The following is a 20,410-nucleotide window of genomic DNA, read 5'->3' on the forward strand; positions in this document are numbered from 1 at the left end:
AGACACATGAATGTTTGTTTACATAAGTGAAAAATGTCTGCTTATGAGTGTTAGGTAATATTTCAGGAAAATCTCTCTGTGTTTTATAACGGAGTTCAAGATATTTTCAACCGAACATTGATTATTAAGAATCAATTTGTTTAATAACTTGTTAATATTTTGCCATTTTAACGACATTTATAAAATTGTTGATTTAAATTAAATTTAATAAAAATAAGAAAATTTTAGTGACAAATGAAGTATTTTTATTTGTCGTTTTTATTTCATTTCGAAAAAAACAGAAGAAATATATTCGCTGAGCTATATGTTATGCAGTGTAAATAATTAACGTTAAGCCGAAATGCCGCAGAAGAGGAAATCCGGTGTTGGTGAAACTAAATAGACGCCAAATATAGTGAATATCAATAGAATGAAAGTGTTTTATAATTAAACAGTATATAACACATGAAATATTTCAAATAGAATAAAATAAAAATTAGAATTTGTGTAGAAATTTATTTTATATAGTTAATGTAAAATTTTATACATTTTATTACACTTTTACAACAGCTTTTCCTTTATTTTCGCCTGCCAGCATCCCTATAAACGCATCAATAACATTTTCAAATCCCTCAGTAACATGTTCTACAGCTTTTAATTGTCCACTTTTGATCCATTCTCTTAGTCGATCAGTCGCCTCTTGCGGATCTTCCATATTTTTAAAGATTACGAAACCCTGTATAGTAAGTTGGTTCTTTACTAATGCAGGCTGAATAATTGTTGCTTTAGGCAATATACCCGAAAGATCATTATATGCGCTGATGCTACCACACACTGAAACTCTTCCGTATGTGTTCATTTGATTGATAATTATTGAACTTATTTCTCCACCGACGTTGTCAAAGTAACAGTCAACGCCGTTAGGAGCTGCTTCTTTAAGTGCTTTGCTAACGTCAGCAGTTTTGTAATTAATCGCTTTATCAAACCCAAGTTCCTTTTCCAACCATTGAACTTTTTCATCGGAGCCGGCAAAACCGATAACTTTGCAACCTTTAATCTTTGCTATTTGTCCCACGATAGATCCGACAGCTCCTGCGGCTCCAGTCACTACGACCGTTTCACCGGCTTTTGGTTTACATATGTCTAAAAATCCATAATATGCCGTAAATCCAGGCATACCAATTGCACCTATTCCCAACGAAGCCGATAAGCCGTCTAATTTTGGCAATTTATAAACGTACCCAACCGGTCCGCTTGTTTCTCCTTCTTTAGTAATACTGTAATCACACCATCCTTTGTGGGTGACGACTTTTGTTCCAACTGGAAACTTAGGATTTTTACTATCTTGCACAGTTCCAACTTGAAATCCAAATTGATCATAAGGTATTTTGTATGAAGAATTATATGCTCGGAGATATGGGTCCACACTAATCCACTCAGTTTTGATTAGGATCTCTCCGTCTTGTAAAGGCGGTAACTCGTATTCTACTAATTCATAATCTTCCCGTTTTGGAAGCCTTTTAAAGTAGTTTTTTACAACGTACTTTTTTGCCTTCATTTTTAATAAACAATGTTCGTTAAACTGTAAAATAATGAATAATAATATTATAATTAAGTTCATGCTTGTAAATAATCTATTGGCTTATCCTAATGAATTAGCCATAAGATATTTTTGTGATATCATAAATCATGATGATAATGATATCATAAATTAGATTTGTTTTACATCAAATACAATACCCGGCGATAAATATTGCACATCGACCTTTGGAAAGAGACAATCGGTTAATTTGGGCTTGGTAGAGCATTATCTCTGTCGCACGTCTGACATAACGTCACAGTCAGTGTGGGACAGAGATACACATTTGGTGGACATGTGAATGTCAAAAAATATGTACACTATGTAACACTTCATTTAGATTACGATATTATTAATCGATATTACCATACAATAAAATCAATAGAGAAATTTATTACCTTTTAATTTTGTTGTAACGGAAAATTCCTTTTTTGTTTTTGTGAATTAATTATAAATTAAAAAAAAATGATTACACGTAACTTAAATATCTTCCTTGCTAATATCAGAATTGAATGTGTATGGTATTAAAGCAAAGCGAGGTTTTATTATCTAGTTATCGCTGTGTAGGTGAATATCGTACAGAATGGCGGGGCGAGACGTTAAAAACACGGACAAGCGAGTAAATACTGATCGCGGCATTGCGCAGTCATGATGTATCAACTTAAACACGCAAATATTTAAAATACTACTCAATATTTTCACATTCTTTTTTTATTAATTTTTTTGGACCAAGCATTCTTCAATTTTAATATAAAACTTAAAAAAAACTAGTATATACTACATTTGCAGCGTCAAATTGTGACAGACCAAATTGTTAGTTGTATTGCTCGACGAATTAAAATGCAAGCCATTTTTATAGCCTTTTAAGGGTGACTTAATGTTTGAAATATTTTTAAATGTTCATTCTAAATTTCCGTTCCGTTTCCGTTATATTCCATAATAAACATAATGTAAAATCTTAAAAGACGAATTGTCACGAAAAAATTCGTGAAATAAATAGTAATTTTTATAACCTAAACATGCTTAAGCTTTGCAACGAAATGATAAATACAAAATACTCGAACCTGTTTTTTAAATAAAATTGGGACATAATTGACGAAGCATTGATAGTAAAAATATATTTTGCTGGATCTTGTATAACTTGCTACCAAGACCTATACAAGCGTATAGGTCTTGGTTGATAACAGGTTGGTGAGATAACAGTCGTCCGCGAAAATTGATCTTCGACAACATGGTAACTCAAAAAAAAATTGTGTGAGGCACTTATCTCCAAGTGACCTAAGGGTTTTTGCTTTAGTAGTTTACCACAGGACAGTTCGCGTACTGTTTTAACATTTCATTGCGAAAAAACAGGTTTGAGTTTACTTTATTTTTGATTGAGAAAAAAACTTATGAGCTTTTTTTTAAAGGAGATAAAGTGTTTAAGGCTTATATATTAATATCGGTTACTTTTACTGTGATCATGCAATATTAATAAAAAGTGTGTAAATTCTTATTAAAGTTTGAGATAAGAATCTTGTGTAAATAAATGATTATATAAGAGTATTATGGTGATATATTAATATTTAAAGTCACAAATGAAACAAAACCCATGTTTTAAAAAACTGTAGCGTTTTAAACTATTATGATACACTGGCACGAAGTAGTTTTTTTTTAATTTATGTGCGTCAGTAAATTACGCTTGTCATTAATGATCTAGTCATACCAAAATTCCAAAAATAAAATAGATTATAAACTTTAGAAGCGAAATAAAATAGGGGCCAACAATATGCTTTATGTAGAAACTGAGAGAAAATGTTCTTCTATTTACACACTATGGAAGTGGTAAAAATTCCCTTGATGGATAAGACCGCTCATTGTACTTTTTAATTATTGTAACATTATATACTGTGTTATTTTACATAACTATGTTATTTTCTGTGACGTGTACAATAAAGAGTATTAAATCAAAATTCCTTAAAAAGATCTGGGAATTTATTTCAGGAAATTTGCAACAGAAAATTAGTTGTACTGCATATTGTCGTCTATCGTTTTGTTAGACTTACAGAGACTAGCAGGTCCTTTTATTCGTCACATGTTAGAAATTAATATATTAATACCATAGTATACAGCAAAGCTAATTTATAAAAAATGCCGAACGTAGGTGGACGAATAAAATCAGATGGATTCTTTGTTCCGTAATGTATTTACTCATATCCACCAAGCATCATTCACAACACTCGTGTATGCCATGAGAAAAATGCTAAAAGAGTCCAATTTAATAGAACTTAGAATTAGATTGAACTCACCTAAAATTGCATTTTTCAACGTTAAGACGACGGTTTCTAACTAGCCTTGATATCAGAAGGGTTTACTACAAATCCATACAGTATTTTGTTTTGGTTACTTTCACATTTTTATTTATTACTAGCAGTGCCAGAGGAATTTAACAGTTTATATTTTTTCTTGAATAAAAGTAACTGTATTTACACCTCATTAAATCAGCTACGTGCCAGTATAAGTCCTGTAAAAATAGGTCCAGCCTTTTCAGAGATTAGCCGGAACAGACAGACAGGAACATAAAAAATTAAATAGTGTATATACCGTATTTATAGACGTGTAGTAAAAAAGTAGTTATTTTAATACAAACAGACATCCCAAATTTATTTATGTTTATAGTTTCTTACAAGGATATAAAAAAAATATTGGAACAAATCCGTTGTAACGATTGAAATTATTACCGGCCAGTCGCATTTTTGAAAGAGTTTTATAGAAAAAAATAATTTTGAGTTCGCAAACATAACTAAAAAGTATTAAATATTTTGCGACTTTTTATACGCTTCAGGCGCCGTCAAGTTGGGTGTAATTACACCGCGAAATGGAGAAGTCCACACCCAATCGCACAACTGCTAACTACCGAATTCCGATCAACGGCACACTGATTGAAAAGAACAATCCTTTTATTAGCTTTAACAGACAACGCACTTCGAGTAATTCCGTCTCTACGGGACACCGCGTTGTCAATCGTCACCACAACTTGTGAGAACCGAACCTGTCTATAATATTAATCTCGTGGGTGTAGATTGCAATATAATTTTGAAAATACAAGTACTCCGTAAAAACATTTTGTATAGACCAGCTATTTGTTATATTTCGCACGACAATGTTCCATTTCAGTCAGGATAGAGAACTGTTTTCAATTCCTTAAGAATATTGAAATATACTAATATTACAAAGGTAAATATCATTTACAGTTTAACATATCTTTGTCGCTCCCTCTGAATTATAACTGAGTATGACTGCTATTCGTCTTGCATCTGATGACCATTGGGGTCGAAAGGTACTGAAATGGTGACCACGAGCCGGTAGACGTGGCTTGGGTATGCCCCCCACTAGGTAGACCGACGTATTTAAGGTCGCGGTTAGTCACTGAATGTAGACAGCGCAAGACAGATCATCGCGGTGATCTTTGGGGAAAGCCTATGAGAGAAAGAAAGCCTTGCAGAAGGCGTATACTGGCTGATATGAAGATGACGATGACTGTTATTCTCAAGTTTACACTTTTCTAAACCTCATTAGAATAATTCTGCGATATTATATTTTTTGACATCTGTCAACCATTCATTAATGTCAAAAGTAAACATGATGTAGCGTTAGGACTTTTATAAGCAACTATCACATTATCTTTAAATAAAATTACGGTTAAGTTCTAAATTTAAAATGGCCAGCGGTGATTATCCTGCCCCTCGATATATGACTTATTCTAAATCAAGAGTTCCTGTGATCGGAGCCCTCATTGATTACATAGACACTAGTGCTGAGTATTTATGGAATAGAACACTCTCTGGCGCCGAAAATATGCACACGAAGAAATCTAAAGACACGTTATCAGTAAATTTTATTGTGTTCGTATGTTTACTCTTGGGTTTAGTTTGCAATATCAAGTTGGAAGTGGTTACTTTAGATGAAAAACCATTACCGAACGACTTGCACATTGTGATGTTGAGCGATAAATATAAATTATATGTGGACGATATTGACGTATCAAGTAAGTATTTTTATTCAATTCAAGTTTTTCGAATGGGCTTTCATATTTTCTTTATTTCAATATATACAAACTTGAGTTACTCTGCAAAAATTAAAAGTATTTGGCAGGGAGTTGATAATGTATCCATGAAATAGCCCTGATCTTGCATATTTTCATTCGGTTTTTTCCATTCCATTCTATATCGGTCGCTACAGCGATCATTTGGCGGTGTCATGTGAAATTCAAGAGAAGATTGGAAAAACGATTTTTAAGTTTTTATTACTTTAAAAAATTCAAACTTATTAACTTATGTAAAAGTAAAATGATGTTTTGATGATGATGTTATAATAGCAAAATTATTTACAGACTGTTTGTTTACAGAAATTTTGTGCTGCATTGAAGCCTCAGATGCGTTACTGATAATAATATGCTGCTTTCTTATATTTAATTCGTCATTTGCGGTGTGGTATATTCCTTCTTAATTACCCTTTTCCTTGTTTATATTTCTGTTTACGAATAACATAAATATCAAAAGAGTGAATGAATATATAGCGCATTTGTCAGCGATAATCTTAAAAGCTTTTACCCTTGTCTCCATTCACCCTGTATAAAGTTATCACTCCGAAATATGGTACAACTTTATACCGTGTACTTGTACGGTGTACTTTATACACTTTTATCTGTAGGGATGCGATAGGCCAATAATTTCTGGTAGGACAAGGTGTACAAGGGCAGAAAGTAAACAATAATTAATTTTAATATTGTAATCTGCATTTTAAAAACGGGTTATCTTTCTACGTATATAGATATTACGTTATTACTAAATTATTGAATTTGGAGAGGGTGTATCATACATTATTTGACAGCAAATAAGCTGTAGATTCACCTGTTACTAAACACACTGTATAGAAAAGAATAAAACTAAACTTTTACAATTGCCTTTCCATAATTTTCACCAAATAACATTCCGATAAATGCATTAAATACGTTATCAAATCCTATCGTTATTTGCTCTTTCACTTTAAGTTCTCCCTTTGTTATCCAATCTCTAAGTTCAAGAAGAGCTATATCCCATTTATTCCACCATTTAGTTACATTAAAACCTTCAACTGTTATTTGTTTTACAACTAAATATTGTTGAATCATTGTGGCTTTTGGCATTTCACCAATGTTATTGTATGAACTGATGCTACCACAACATGCTACTCTTCCAAAAGTGTTCATTTGTCTTATGATCATGCTACTTATTTCGCCACCTACATTATCGAAATAACAGTCGATGCCATTAGGGGCAGCTTCTTGAAGTGCTTTCGTGACATCAACTGTCTTGTAATTAAAAGCTTTATCAAATCCAAGTTCATTTTCCAACCACAGGGCTTTATCATCGGTGCCAGTAAATCCGATTACTCTACATTTTTTAATTTTTGCAATTTGACCCACAATATTTCCTACTGCTCCTCCTGCGCCTGTAACAACTATAGTTTCTCCAGCATTGGGCTTACAAATCTCTAATAGACCAAAATAGGCAGTAGCGCCTGGTCTGCCCAGAGCACCAATACCATATGATGTTGGTAGATTTTCTAAATCTGGTAATTTATAATTTCTTATCACGTCCTCTCCATTCATTTGCACTATACCGTAGTCACACCAGCCAATATGAGATACAAGTTTAATTCCAACTGGATAATCTGGATGGTTGCTTTCAATAACTTGGCCGATCTGTAAAGAGAATTGATCATATGGCAGCTTGTAAATATTGTTTTGGACACGAAGATACGGGTCGACGCTAATCCATTCTGTCTTAACCATTACTTCGCCATATTTTAAAGGTGGTAATTCATATTCTATTATCTCAAAGTCATCTTGTTTAGGGAGACCTTGAAATGTACTTTTCACTACGTATTTTCGCGCTTTCACCATATTACAATATATTTAAACTTGATCGGACTAAACCTACGTACAATGAATCGATAGTGAGTATTTATTTTCGATTATTTATACGTATACTCAAAGGTGACACCTGAATTGATAACTTACATAGTTAATAATTAAAGTAATTACATTTTTGACAACGATGTTTTGAAATCATAAAATACGATAATGTGTGTGTTTAAATGTTTTGCGTCGTTTTTTATACTTTCTTGCCAATTTTAATTATTAAAATAGGACCCATGGCAGAGGTAGATAGAGTTGAAAATACCTAGCTATAAAAATGTACGCCGTAAACTAAAGGAAAAAATGGCCCTTAAAGAAGTTATGGGTTTAACCCGATGGTTAGTAATTGCTAAACTACTTTTAACCTTGTGGGTGGACGTTCTACACTCTTTGCAAGTCCGTGGCCTCCATTCCACAAGCTTAAAGTTTCAGTTGCCATTAGTTCTGCACGCTATATGGTCTATTTACCGCCACTTGTCAATATGCTAGGGTGTACTTTCGTTCGTTTTTGAATACATTTTTGATTAGAAACAGTCATACAACCGTATTATTCTATATAATTTAACAAGAAAAAGGTTACTGATATTTCATGAAACTGCATATCATTTAAATAGCAATTATTGCTGCTAATTGGACCAATGTTTTTTGAAGTGATAAAGTGAAACCTGTAAGTTTATTTATTATTAGCGATTAAAAATTTTAATGTTTGCAGTCGTCTCCTTTAAGCGAGTACTTGTTCTTGCCTTGGTTGGGAGCTGCTCTACGCGGCCTGGTCACAAGACAAGTCCCAACGTTCGGTGCCTTGTTGTACACAATGTTCGTCGCCACGCAAGAAATCAATGTACCGTTCATTGCGTCTTTTTCGCTATTATTCTGTAAGTAATTGTAATATAAAAGGCTATCGTAGAATTTGTTATGTTGATTAAAGTTTACTTTGAATTAATTTTCAGGAGTTACAAGAGAAACCTGAATATTGTTAACTAACACTTTGTGATTTAATATCTTTACTGTAGAGTGCTGACAAATATTAAGCCTAGAAAATTATGATGTTCAATAATTAAATAAGTTTGTTGTCTAAGAGTGTCATGAAGTCTAGACAGTTTTATAAAAGTCGAACTTCAACAATGATAAATTCTGGTATATTCATTATATTCTTGTGATATAAAGATTTTTAACAGATTACGCTGGGTATAGCTCCTTTTTATCCATTACTTTTGAAATCTATGGGGAGACCTTTGTCCAGCTGTGGAAGGTTTTACGGCAGAAATTGTGACCATGATGTCACTTTGCTTAGGTAAATACCAGTATCGGAATGATCGACATTACGATACGACATTATTACTATAGAGCTACCAGCAATCAACGCGGTTTGGTATGCGTGTGGCGAGGAGGAATATCGGCTTTGTTATTTTAGTCCGCCATGAATACTCACTGCAGCTCGTCTTCTATTTTACTCGGCCCCCACCACGCCGCGCTTTCTCAACGCGCGGTACAGAGGTTCCGGTAACACTTTATCGGATATTAGGCAACATATTTATGTATACATATTATATTTTTATAAATTAAATCTCTTCAAATAAACATTATATGGATTAGTGATGTTCGGCCGTTAGAACTTACAGTTGCGCCGAGTTTAAAAAGGAAGAGGAGCTGCAGGTGTTTAACTAAGATCTGTTTGCAAGACTGAGCTCGAAGTTTACATTGGGTGTCTCGGGATGTTACGTAATTTTTTGAAGCTTTACGTAACTTTTGGAAGCTGCCAAGCTATTAGGTTGCTCAGGAGTACGCTTCGTCGAGTCATTGGGCATATAGGCCCTGGGCCCATAATGGGCCTGGAATTCTGTTTCGAGGTAGACCCCGAGTACCATGCAGACAGTGGAATGCAGTTATTTTGGGGAAACTGCTAAGAGATTGTGTATACAACTTTGTCTATGTGTATCTTGGTCACCCAATTTACGAGCAAATTAATGATTCATGAAGTTATCTTTTCAGAGTGATAATAACTACAAAATATTAGTTAATACCGCCCTGAAATAATATTCTTAAGATGGTTGGAAGACGTTGGATGCAGGCTGCATCCAATCGGCAACCGCATCTTATTGGAAATTTAAAGGCGACATCTATGTCCAGCTGTCGACTTAAATAATGATGATAATTTTGATATTTCAACAGTCGTAGAACTCGGTTTATGGCTGCAAATCGTCAAATTGGTGAACATGCGATGGGAGTCAAATGAGCAAGTGAAATTATCCAAGCCAGAGTTTGAATTGAACCCTCACTGGAGCAATGATGAAGTCCCCAGTATTGAAGTGAGGAATTACGTTTATTAATCTCTTTTCATCGTAACATTTTATTTACAGCATAGCATATATATGTTGTATTATAAAACTATTGTTTTAATAAAATAACCTCAATTATTATTTTGTTTGCGAAATGCAGAGAATGTTTAATTATTTTAATAAATATTATCAAAGTCTTTTCACTTTTTTAGTTCGTCTTGAAAAGATTTTATTAATATTTATTTTTAATATGTTAATACCTCACAATGGTTTTCTTGAAGATTTAAGGCTCTTGATATTATATAAAACAAAATTTTTTGCCTGTTGCAGTTATATCATATTTATTTATTAAACAAAGGCATAAAATTGCGTGTTAATCTATCCATAGATAAGTTTTAATGATTGCAATGTCGGTTAATTAGATGCTGTTTATGTGTTTTGGTTTTGTTTTATTAATGATAGTTGGCAGTGTTAATGGTTTCTGACCCAATGTGTGATCGATTACTGAATGCTGTAAAAATGTAAAAGTTCAGATGTTTCCTCCTTTTCTTTTGTTTTTTATTGTTTTTTATTACGTGTATGCGACCTTTAAATAATATAAAAATAATGCAGCGTTATGGTTTTATTTATTAAAACACAAGCTGTTTTAGTCATCAATAATTATTATAAAAAAAATATTAGGAACTTACAAACATACATTTTTATAACATAAAATATATGAATAACGAAATATACTTACTCTAAATGTAAAACTTGTAAATATTCAAACAACTTCGGAAGACAGTTGCAATATATTTTTGTATATGAAATAGCCGTTTTTGTCGATGGAATATATGGATGTTTATATAAATCGGGTGGTAGATAGTTTATGAGTGAAAGGAAATCTAGTTAAAGTAAACTGTTTATATGTAAATAAGGCATTAAAATTGCTAACCAATTCTTTATTTTGTACATTAGTGGTTAAAAGGGGTTTAAACTTATGTAGCTAATACCCGTAATAACTTATTTTATTCTCACACTCTAGGAATCACAAAATTTAGAATTTTTAGTAAATTATTTTTAATATCGTTGCTTATGGTGTAGGCAATATTTATTATACTTTTTGGTCTCATTACTCTCTATCATAATTTCTGCCTCAGAACATTCACTGCTAGACCTCCCTATATACATATTTCCAATAAAACTGGTTGGAATCGGTCTGCATCCAGCGACTTCCGATGTCTTGCTATTTACGCTGCTCATGTCGGTCCTTGATTGATAATAACTATTGATTATTGTTATTAACAGTTATTATTATATTGGTATATCTCTAAATAAATTTCTCAGCTTAATTTCAACCAATTGTACTTGGTTATATGACAACTATTATTTGACAAGAGAACTTAAATGAATAAATATTTAGATTGACAGCTAGGTTATTTAAGCTAGCTATTATTTAACATTAGTACCGTTAAAAATTTAAATTGATTTATCACCATACAGAGCATTTCTGTATAGGGTTCATCGGAGAGCCCGGCGGACATTTGAATTCCTTCGCAAAGTCCTCGGAGTTGGACAAGGTTCCGATAACACGGAATCTGCCCGGCGAATGCACTGCCGTCTTCAGTTTGTTGCGCATTGCCTCTGGTCGCATCGCTCCGCACCAAACCTGTTATAAAGGATAATTGTTTATAAGTGTAAAAGATTTAAAGAAGGTGATCTCATTTTTTGTCAATTAGTATAAGGTACACCCTATCCAAAAGTCTGGTTTCAGTAAGAAAAAGCGTTTCCAAAATGCGAATTATTGCATATTAAAAATAATTATTAGATAAGTTAGATATATACTCGTAGTAGTATTTAAATAAATTCAATTAATATTTACTATCTGCTGTACACTTTCAGAATTTATATCCATTGACCCCATTTAAATTTTTGCATCAATCGCACTGTATATAAAGAAGTTAACCTAGTGTTATATATTAAGGGAAACGGAAAGTAACGTTGCTTTATTTAGTTAAAATCACACGACAACATTTTTAACAATTTTTTATATCTAATCAACAATTTATTTACCTTTGTTATCAACAACCTTTTGCTATCTAGTATACAACGTCTTCCAAGAACGTAATGAGCTATAAAATGACAATTAAATATCGACATTCGCAGAAACACCTTTACCTTCCGGTCCCCCTAATAGTTCAGATGGTTATTATTACAATGGTGTCAGAATTAATATGCACATTACTGCACTTACGTCGCTTCTAATCGATCTTATTTATGGGGCTACGTATTTTAATGGACATCTTATGGCTGAAACGGTGATGATGGTGATGACTGTCTTCCATTGAAATGTCTATACAGTTAGTATATTTGTCAGAACTAACATAAATTAAATCAATCAAGTAAATTGGATTTCATACGTGCGTTTATTGTATTAACTTGAGTAAAAGTTTTCATTATATGATTATGGTATCTCACAGCATAAGAAAACGAACTATTTTGATCAATCATAGTAATGAGCAGCTTCATCAAACAGTTTTCAGTTACAGTGCAACATACCTGAGCGAAATTTAGAAAAAACAGTTGAGTATGTGTATGATTTAGCCCTGGCAGAGTCTCGTCTTGTGCGCCGTTCTTCTTCAGCCATTTAAGATATGCGTGAAAAGCTTGTTTCACACCGCCGTTATCTGCTATGTTTTCTCCCTTAAAGTTATTTACTAGTTATAGTATTAATAGTTATTACAAAGTCTAGTTTCAAAATATTTGTACATTTGTCAGCGGGAATTTGTGTCTGAACAAAAAGGTTGTAGTTGGTAAGATGAAAGAAGGTCTATGTGGCAATTAATAAAACCAGGATTTGTACGGGTTTTCTAATGATTCAGAAACATTCAGAACAAAACGGGAAAACTAAACAGGGAAATTGAGTCTAGAGTCGTGGCCATCTGTAACATGAAATATGACTGGGAAGAATATCAAGTATAAAATGTTCTCGATCTTTTTAATGCCTAATACGGAACTAAAAAATTTGGTAACAAACAATTTTTAAAAGTTTTCACCACTTAACATTAAGTAAAGTAAAATTAAAAATATGGCCGCTGCTAGTGAGCACGAAAATTTTGAAAGCTCTGTTAAGAATCTGAGGTCTTCGTCAAATCCTCTCCGTCGCTCGCTGCGTGACTTTAGTCGGTCCTTTAAAACAGTTTAGGTAGAATTTAAAACAGCCTAGTTTTCAAGCGTTACAACTAACAAGGTGAGTTAATTATGAAGTTATTCAGTTACTGATCTGTTGATATGCGTTAATTAATTTCGGGGTGTAGATATCCAATCTGCCTCTTTTTTATCCTCGGCTTGTTCCTCGGCTAAAATGTTCTTCGGTTTGCGATATTAGGACTACGAGATTGTACCAGGGCCTTAAAGTATGCTATGATAGTTTTCTATTTCAGCGAAGATTTACATTAAAGGAGACGGACGTTCTGTGGCAGGTTCTGAATCTTCAATTTTTTAAAGCAAGGTTACACAAAATTACTTTTGTAACATTAAACCTCACCTGCGTGTTCACTCCGTCGAGTTTCATGTTCACCTCAGGTACAACGTATTGTCCGTACTGGTCGATAAGGCACTGCGCGCGGTGATGGAATGCTTCAATAGCAGGATCCGACCACCAGCGGTGTAAGTTTCCTTCACAGTCGAATAGGCGGCCCTTGTCGTCAAATCCGTGAGTGATCTCGTGACCTAAAATTTATAAATTTTCCACCATATATCATAATCAGCATGTCTCAAAATTGATAAACGCATTAGAGTGAACTAAATCGATGAATATTCGCTACTTATTACTTATATTATTTGTTTTATATATTAAACATAATAAATAATGTTTTTATACCCCTATTTTACTTTACTTTTGTTACTTTATTATTCGAAAAATGATTGAAGAATATTATGTATGTTATGTTATCAAGCTAAAAATTATTTTTAGAAATAATTTCATGAGTTTAGCCTAAAATGAACAAACCTATGACAACTCCTATTCCACCATAGTTAAGCGATCGTGGAAAATGTCTGTGGTAAAAAGGAGGTTGTAGAATTCCAGCCGGGAACATGATTTGATTCTTATTTCGGCTGTAGTAGGCATTGACCACCGCCGGTGCTGTGTTCCAGAGTGACTTGTTTACTGGTTGTCCGATGCTGTAATTATTAAAAAATACAAATAAATAAATTACTAATTTCCATGCATATTATAAATTATAAATGAAATTTTATTCTGAGTAACTATATGAAATGATTTTTGTATTTCAAAATTATTTTGCCAAAATTGTTTGGCAAATTAATAAAATAGAATCATCATAAAGAACGCTGATGCAGTGCACTTCCTCAAAATTTTTAATTGTAATGTCTATTTATTTATAATACATTACATTATATAAGCATATTGTAGGTTTGTTGTCAATTAGCGGAAATATTATGCGTTAACGAAAAATTATAAAACTATGTCTTACAGTTGATCACAGAATAATAGGAGAATCTACTGGAGTTACCAACCACATGACTAATGCGAACCGAAACCCACAGATATATGAAATCAAAATAAAAAATTTATGCCAATTATTCGCTTCTGGTACTTTTCTCTGCTTCCCATTGTAATGTAATTTTTTCTTATTGGTAAAACTAATATAAAACAAAAGCATACAAACATATTACGTTAGTGTAATGTTAGACTATATACTTACCGCGATTGTTCCATTTTCGTTAAATGCTGTAATATATTCAAAATGTTTTCAAAATATTTATCGGGATGAATCTTAACTTCCTTATATCTGTCGTCCAACTCCTTTTTGCTTAAAATAAAATCGGGATATCCGATTCTGAGCATCATGGAGTTTACTTTATGTCCGGCCAGTTTCTTAGTACCGTCATCTATCCAATCAGTCATATGTAAGATCTCTCTGAAAGATTGCTGTATCTCCCTGGTCATAGTGAGAGTGTCGTTCTTACTCGTCTCGTCGAAGTACTTTCGGACGAACATCGAACCCAATGCCATTCCCATGTTTGAATTGACTTGAGATATGCAGTTTTTCCATCTTGGTGGTGCTTCTTCACGACCAAAAAGAATGTAGTAGAACCTAAAAAATATTTCTAACCATTATTAAACTGTAAAACTTAAATTGATCATTTGTTTGAATGAACAAAATTACTACAATCGAAAACTTCAATTTAAATTTTAAGTAATCGTGCAAATGTTTTTGACGATACAATTGTATATTGTGAATCAATTACCAGTAACATGCATTTAAGTGATTTAGTTATATATTTATCGAGATGAATCTTGATATGATTTTAAATAAATATTCGTCTTTTATTTTAATCAAAAACGACAGACGTGCCAGCAAGGAAACAGTTTTCGAGAAGTCAAGACCGTCCCGTTAAATATAATCTTTCTTACCGGTCCTTTTGGAATTCTAGGGGAGATGCATATATATATCTAGAATAAGTACGAGTATATTGTAATTGTTAGTATATGTATGTTACTGGAATATGGCTTAAATCATAAATAATGATCGAAAAACACATATATTACACATAAATACATGTGAGAATTTTTGTACGTTATCAGATTTCCCTTTAATTTTAACCTTTATATGCAATAAATACACCAACAATTTGTAAGAATTATTACATAACTTTAGTATTGTGAGATGTTAATAATTATTTCATGCTAGCATAATAATGGCTGTGTACCTACAATAGGCAAGCATATTTATTTTTGCACTTGTTATATGAAAATTTTAATAAATATAATGAATTTGTGATACAAGTATTTTTTCCTGCGTTGGTGATAATATTTTCCTTTGGAATAATATAACATTGCTGGCAATAAATTGGTAATACAAGACTGAATTGAACTGTCCAGCGGTAGAGGTTTGTGACTTTGTGATCGAAGATCGCGGGTTCGAATCCCGGGTTCTTATATAATTCACACTTTGTGAATTAAATATATAATTACCATTGTCACACATAAGTTTCTAGAGGATGGGCAGCAGCGTCCTCTGCGTACTAGATACAACACTGCGATCGTCAATCCGCTTTCCAAGCGTGGCGATTGTGGTATATGCCATAATTTATAATCATAGATATCTTTGGCGGAGGCCCATACCTTGAAGTAAGCGTCTCTGGGATGAAACGACGATAACAAATATTAGATTTAGTTATTACTCACTGTTGTTTTGCTGATTGGAAACGGTCGTCCAGATTATTCACCCTGTGTCTCACAAATCGCCACAATAGATAATTTGCTAAAGTGTCAGCTTCCGTTTTCTCAACCAACTTAACGAGAAGCTACAAAGATTTCGAAATTTTCTTATTAGAGCTTTAAAATGGGAAATCGAAATAAATGTATTTAAAACATATACGTACCAAGACATAATTATGTGCGAACAGTACGACTGTCTCATTTTCATTGATGGTTTTATTCATAACAATGCATAAGTATTTAATCCAGTCTATTTCTGGTATGAGCTCTATTAGTTTACGAATCGGCATTCGTTTATATATTTCTGACACATTACGTCTGTCTTCCGGGGCTGATGTAATTCTGGCAAGGCTTTGGTAGGTAACGAATAATTTTTATTTTAATACAATAAATAAATATGACTTTTTACTAACTTTATAATATGTTATATGCACGATTTTATTGCTAAAGTCAAGAATTCCAGAATCCTGGAGGTGGCGAAGTACTAAGTAAGATAGTAATATTAAATAATGAACAATTTTTCTCATAATCATTAACATTTAATTGTGTGTTGCCAGTCTTACCTTATGGCGTTGATACGTGTTCTTTTTGAGATTTATTGGCAAATTAACAGCGGCTCAACAAGTCATAGAGAGAGATATCCTCGAGATTTCTGTATGAGATCGAATCAGGAATATGACGGTGCGTAGACTAACAAAAACGACAGAAATAGCCTAGTGGACTAATAAACTAAACTGACAATAGGAATGTTAGATAGTGCGCAGAACAAATAACCACAAACCGGCAAGAGCAGCGTTGAATATTCAACCACAACGTGGAAAGACGTCTTTATTAAGTTCGGTGAAAAACACTGGTTGTAGACCGCTTCCAACTGGTCCTATTGAAAACCTTTTGGGGAGGCTTTGTCCAGCAGTGGACATCCTACAGTTGAAGTGATGATGATGTTGATGAAAACTTACTTGATTTCGAAAGCGATTAGTTTATTCACACTATTTTTAACGTGTTCCGATTCACCGCCCAATAGTTTAGCAATAGTTGTTAAGTAAGTTTTATAGGCATCTAAGTACACCTTATTTGATTCTTGTAGAAAATAGTCTCTTGTCGGTAATCCTAGTTACGTGAAAGAGAAATTTAGTAAACGTTCCATTTGAAAATATACATAATGTAATTTGGTTTCTTTACCTAAACTAGTTTGATCAAACTGGATAACAAATTCATCAGAATTTTTAATGTCTGGTCCTACCCATTCCGATATTAATATGTCATTGTTGTACACTCGCAATTTCGCCATAAGTTCTAGCCAATCGAAATTGGTGTAATTCCAATTTTTGTTTAGTATCGGCCATCCTCCTAGCAGTTCGAGTAAATCTAATAAAGGTTGATGACCTCGCTTTTCTAGTATCTCATAGTTCATGCAAGATTTGAATAAAAATCTAGATTTAAGAGCTGCATCGCCATTGGCAGGATCATCTTTATATGCTTGGTTCATTGTCTTTTTCTTATCAGATTTGTCATGTCCATGTTTCTTTTTTACTCTCGTGTAGAACATTTGTAGTCTCCTTCCCACATTAATATTTTGATTATGATACATTGAGCGCTTTCCAATAGAGGCTTTGCGTTTTGCATAATTTTTGGATATAACTCTATCGGTGAAAATGGCATCTTTTTTTATTTTTTTATTTTTCGCTTGCATTTCATATATTTCTTGTTTAATTTTGATAACTGGTTTTGCTACCTGTTTGGATTTCCTATCTAAGTAACGCCTTATGCGACTTATTATATCTGCATTATTGTCTGGTGGATATTCTTTACTACTTTCCGATTCTTTTTTACTAGTATTAGCAATTTTATTTTCATGGTCTGTAAACACCTTTGACATAATTACGTTGAGGTTGTCATTGTGGCGTTTTTCGGGGTATTTGAATGAATAATTTTGAGTTAAAAAATTATCACTGAGATCTAAATGGTGTCCTGGATATGTACTTGGAACTTTATCAAAAGTTTTGAATTCTAACAACTCTTTTAGAACTGTATCCAAATTTTCTCTTAACATTTCAAATGTGTCGTACCTAAAAGTAAAAAATATTCTTTATGATGCAATGTCCTTTAGCAAAAATCGATAATGATATTTTCACTTACCCTGCTTTATCAGCTGGTATGGGGTTAAGGGAAGCCCAATTACCACAAGCATACTGATAGAAGTCATGACATGGATCAGCTCCTGGGTCCATATATTGTTTCATAATAGAAGCTTGAGTTTCTCTTATTGTTACTCGATCACCTTCGCCTTTCCAAAAGGCATGAATACCTGTTGAGTTTATTTATCAAAATGGCTACAGTATTTAAACTGTTACGGATAATATTATTAAAAATAAAGCAACAAAATTTCGATACCCGAGTGGGATTTAGAAGGCTTGTATAAATGAGCCGAAGAACCCATTTCACCTTCTTCTAGTTCAGGCTGTCGTCGCACTTGTTCTACGACATCATCTAATGGTCCTCTATCAACATACATCTCTTGAAAGATCACACTAAGACATACAATTTTAAGTTATAGAACTTTATTTAGTTTAGATATAAACAGTATTTAGAAATAATTACACAATTTACTTTTTATCATGGGTCTTGTAGGTGCTATCGGTTGTTTCATGTTCAGTCTCGGCTGCGCTATCATTTTCATTATAAAAATCATAATCATCGTCGCCGATATTCCCTTTTGTTGTATGTTCATGTCTACTTAAAGCAATAAGTCATTTTAGACATATATAATGTTTAAATAAATAATGGGATGATATTCAAAAATGAAACAATAGTACTCTTACCCAAATTCCTTAGAAGTAAATGAAAAACGACTTTTACGCTTAACTCGATTTGGTAAATCATATTCTTTATCAGTATTTCCCCAAATGAATTCATCACTAGTTAGATTTTCGTCACTAAGGTCCCGTTTAGATATTTTCTGTGCTAGCATTATTTCTTCCCTCGGTAAAAAAGAAGTTCTAAATCCTTCAAACACATCTCTTTCTTCTGGATCAATACCTTCCAGCTTCGTATAAGTTGCTGGTATGTTCTTAACTAGGAATTGGTCAGACGGGTCATCTAATAAGTCGACAGGTTTTTTTACAATAAGGTAAACTATAGCCAAAAAGGCAATAAAAGTTAGTGTACAAATAAAACGACATAGTTCAGCACTGCTTGGTTTTACAGAAACCTGGAAATGGTTTCGCGTGTCGACTCGGGTCATGGCAGTAGCCAACTGACAGTGTCGCGTCATCGTCAGAGGATCGAAACTAGATCGTCAGCCAGTATACATTGACTGTAGTACACGTTAACTACATAATTGCCTTTGTACGTTTGACCCTGTAGGTGAATTGAAAAGAGCAGCGCATACTAAAAATAAGAATATAAAAAGTATAAAAATAAACCATGCCAAAAATACAAGGAGTTTATAATTGAATCTTACAAATTAATGAGAATCTGTGGGCTTATTTCTGCTATTGTAAAATTGAAAATGAAAAGAAAAATTATGTCATGGACAGGAGTTTGGTCGATGTAGGTGATACAATGCATTGTAAGGCAGACTCTTTAGACATGCTACGCGGGTCGTTAGCCGTATCTCTACAGCGTGATTGACCCTGCATCTGCAAGTTGAATCCGCGGAATGCTGGGATGTTACGTTTCATATTTTTGCTACGTGTTTTGTTTTTAAAGAGTCTGACTTGCAATGCATTGTATCACCTACATCGACCAAACTCCTGTGTATGACAAAATTTTTCTTTTTGACTTAGATGAGTAAAAAGTCTCTGAATATGTATTGCATTAAAGAGAGACCAAAGTTATTCAAGTTTTTGATATATGGAAAGAATCACGTTGGTACGCTTTCAATGTGTTAATGTGTCCTACATTAAAAAAATACCAAGGTTGTTTATAAGGAAGGCTGCTTTGAGCCCTTCAATTGCTTTTGCAATAATATAATGATTTGCAATAATTATTATAATGTTTATTTCAATTTCGTGTTAAAAATATATTGAGAACAGAACTCGATCCTTAGTTATAATATAACAACATGTAATTAATGGTTACTTGGAGACTTGTTGGCATCTGACAGAAAATAAGGCTTTGGCCGCTCCTATAGGAAATCTATAGGAGAGGTCTAGGTCGATCTAGCAGTGGGCGTTCAATGCCGGAAATGATGACGGTGATAAAAAATATTCTTACTTTGTAAATTATATTTAGATTGTTAGTGTCACTTTAGATTATTATGTTTTGTTTGAAATAGTTAATGTCTATAAAGCGCAGTTTCTATTCAATTAAGTAGTGACGTCAACTGTTATAATTTCATCATATATATGCATATAAAGACGATATGTAATAATAAATGAATTAAAATAAATATTGTGTAATAT

The 20,410-nt window shown here is 33.1% G+C and overlaps 2 protein-coding genes and 2 pseudogenes across 2 annotated transcripts; 1 reads left to right on the forward strand and 3 right to left on the reverse strand.

The window, feature by feature from the left end:
* Nucleotides 1-499: 499 nt before the first annotated feature.
* Nucleotides 500-2,086, reverse strand: LOC137932213 (prostaglandin reductase 1 pseudogene; annotated as a pseudogene).
* A 3,171-nt stretch (nt 2,087-5,257) lies between these two features.
* LOC137932487 (uncharacterized) lies at nt 5,258-9,829 on the forward strand. Its single transcript, XM_068776116.1, has 4 exons — nt 5,258-5,585; nt 5,946-6,025; nt 8,212-8,374; nt 9,672-9,829. Exons 1-4 carry the CDS (start codon nt 5,258-5,260, stop codon nt 9,827-9,829), a joined length of 729 nt encoding a protein of 242 aa, XP_068632217.1.
* Nucleotides 6,486-7,484, reverse strand: LOC137932412 (prostaglandin reductase 1 pseudogene; annotated as a pseudogene).
* Nucleotides 9,830-11,249: 1,420 nt separating the features above from the next.
* On the reverse strand, nt 11,250-19,248 carry LOC137932407 (neprilysin-4-like). Its single transcript, XM_068776017.1, has 13 exons — nt 18,827-19,248; nt 18,615-18,740; nt 18,399-18,535; nt 18,144-18,312; nt 17,187-18,073; nt 16,964-17,114; nt 16,169-16,355; nt 15,972-16,090; nt 14,485-14,877; nt 13,770-13,942; nt 13,305-13,489; nt 12,317-12,460; nt 11,250-11,426 (listed from the first exon to the last, which is right to left on the reverse strand). Exons 1-13 carry the CDS (start codon nt 19,246-19,248, stop codon nt 11,250-11,252), a joined length of 3,270 nt encoding a protein of 1,089 aa, XP_068632118.1.
* Between the last annotated feature and the right edge of the window lie 1,162 nt (nt 19,249-20,410).

The sequence above is a fragment of the Battus philenor genome, unplaced genomic scaffold (genome assembly GCF_028537555.1).
Source record: "Battus philenor isolate CCGP_79_NKW_IND1 unplaced genomic scaffold, ilBatPhil1.0.hap1 SCAF_9, whole genome shotgun sequence".
NCBI lineage: Eukaryota > Metazoa > Arthropoda > Insecta > Lepidoptera > Papilionidae > Battus > Battus philenor.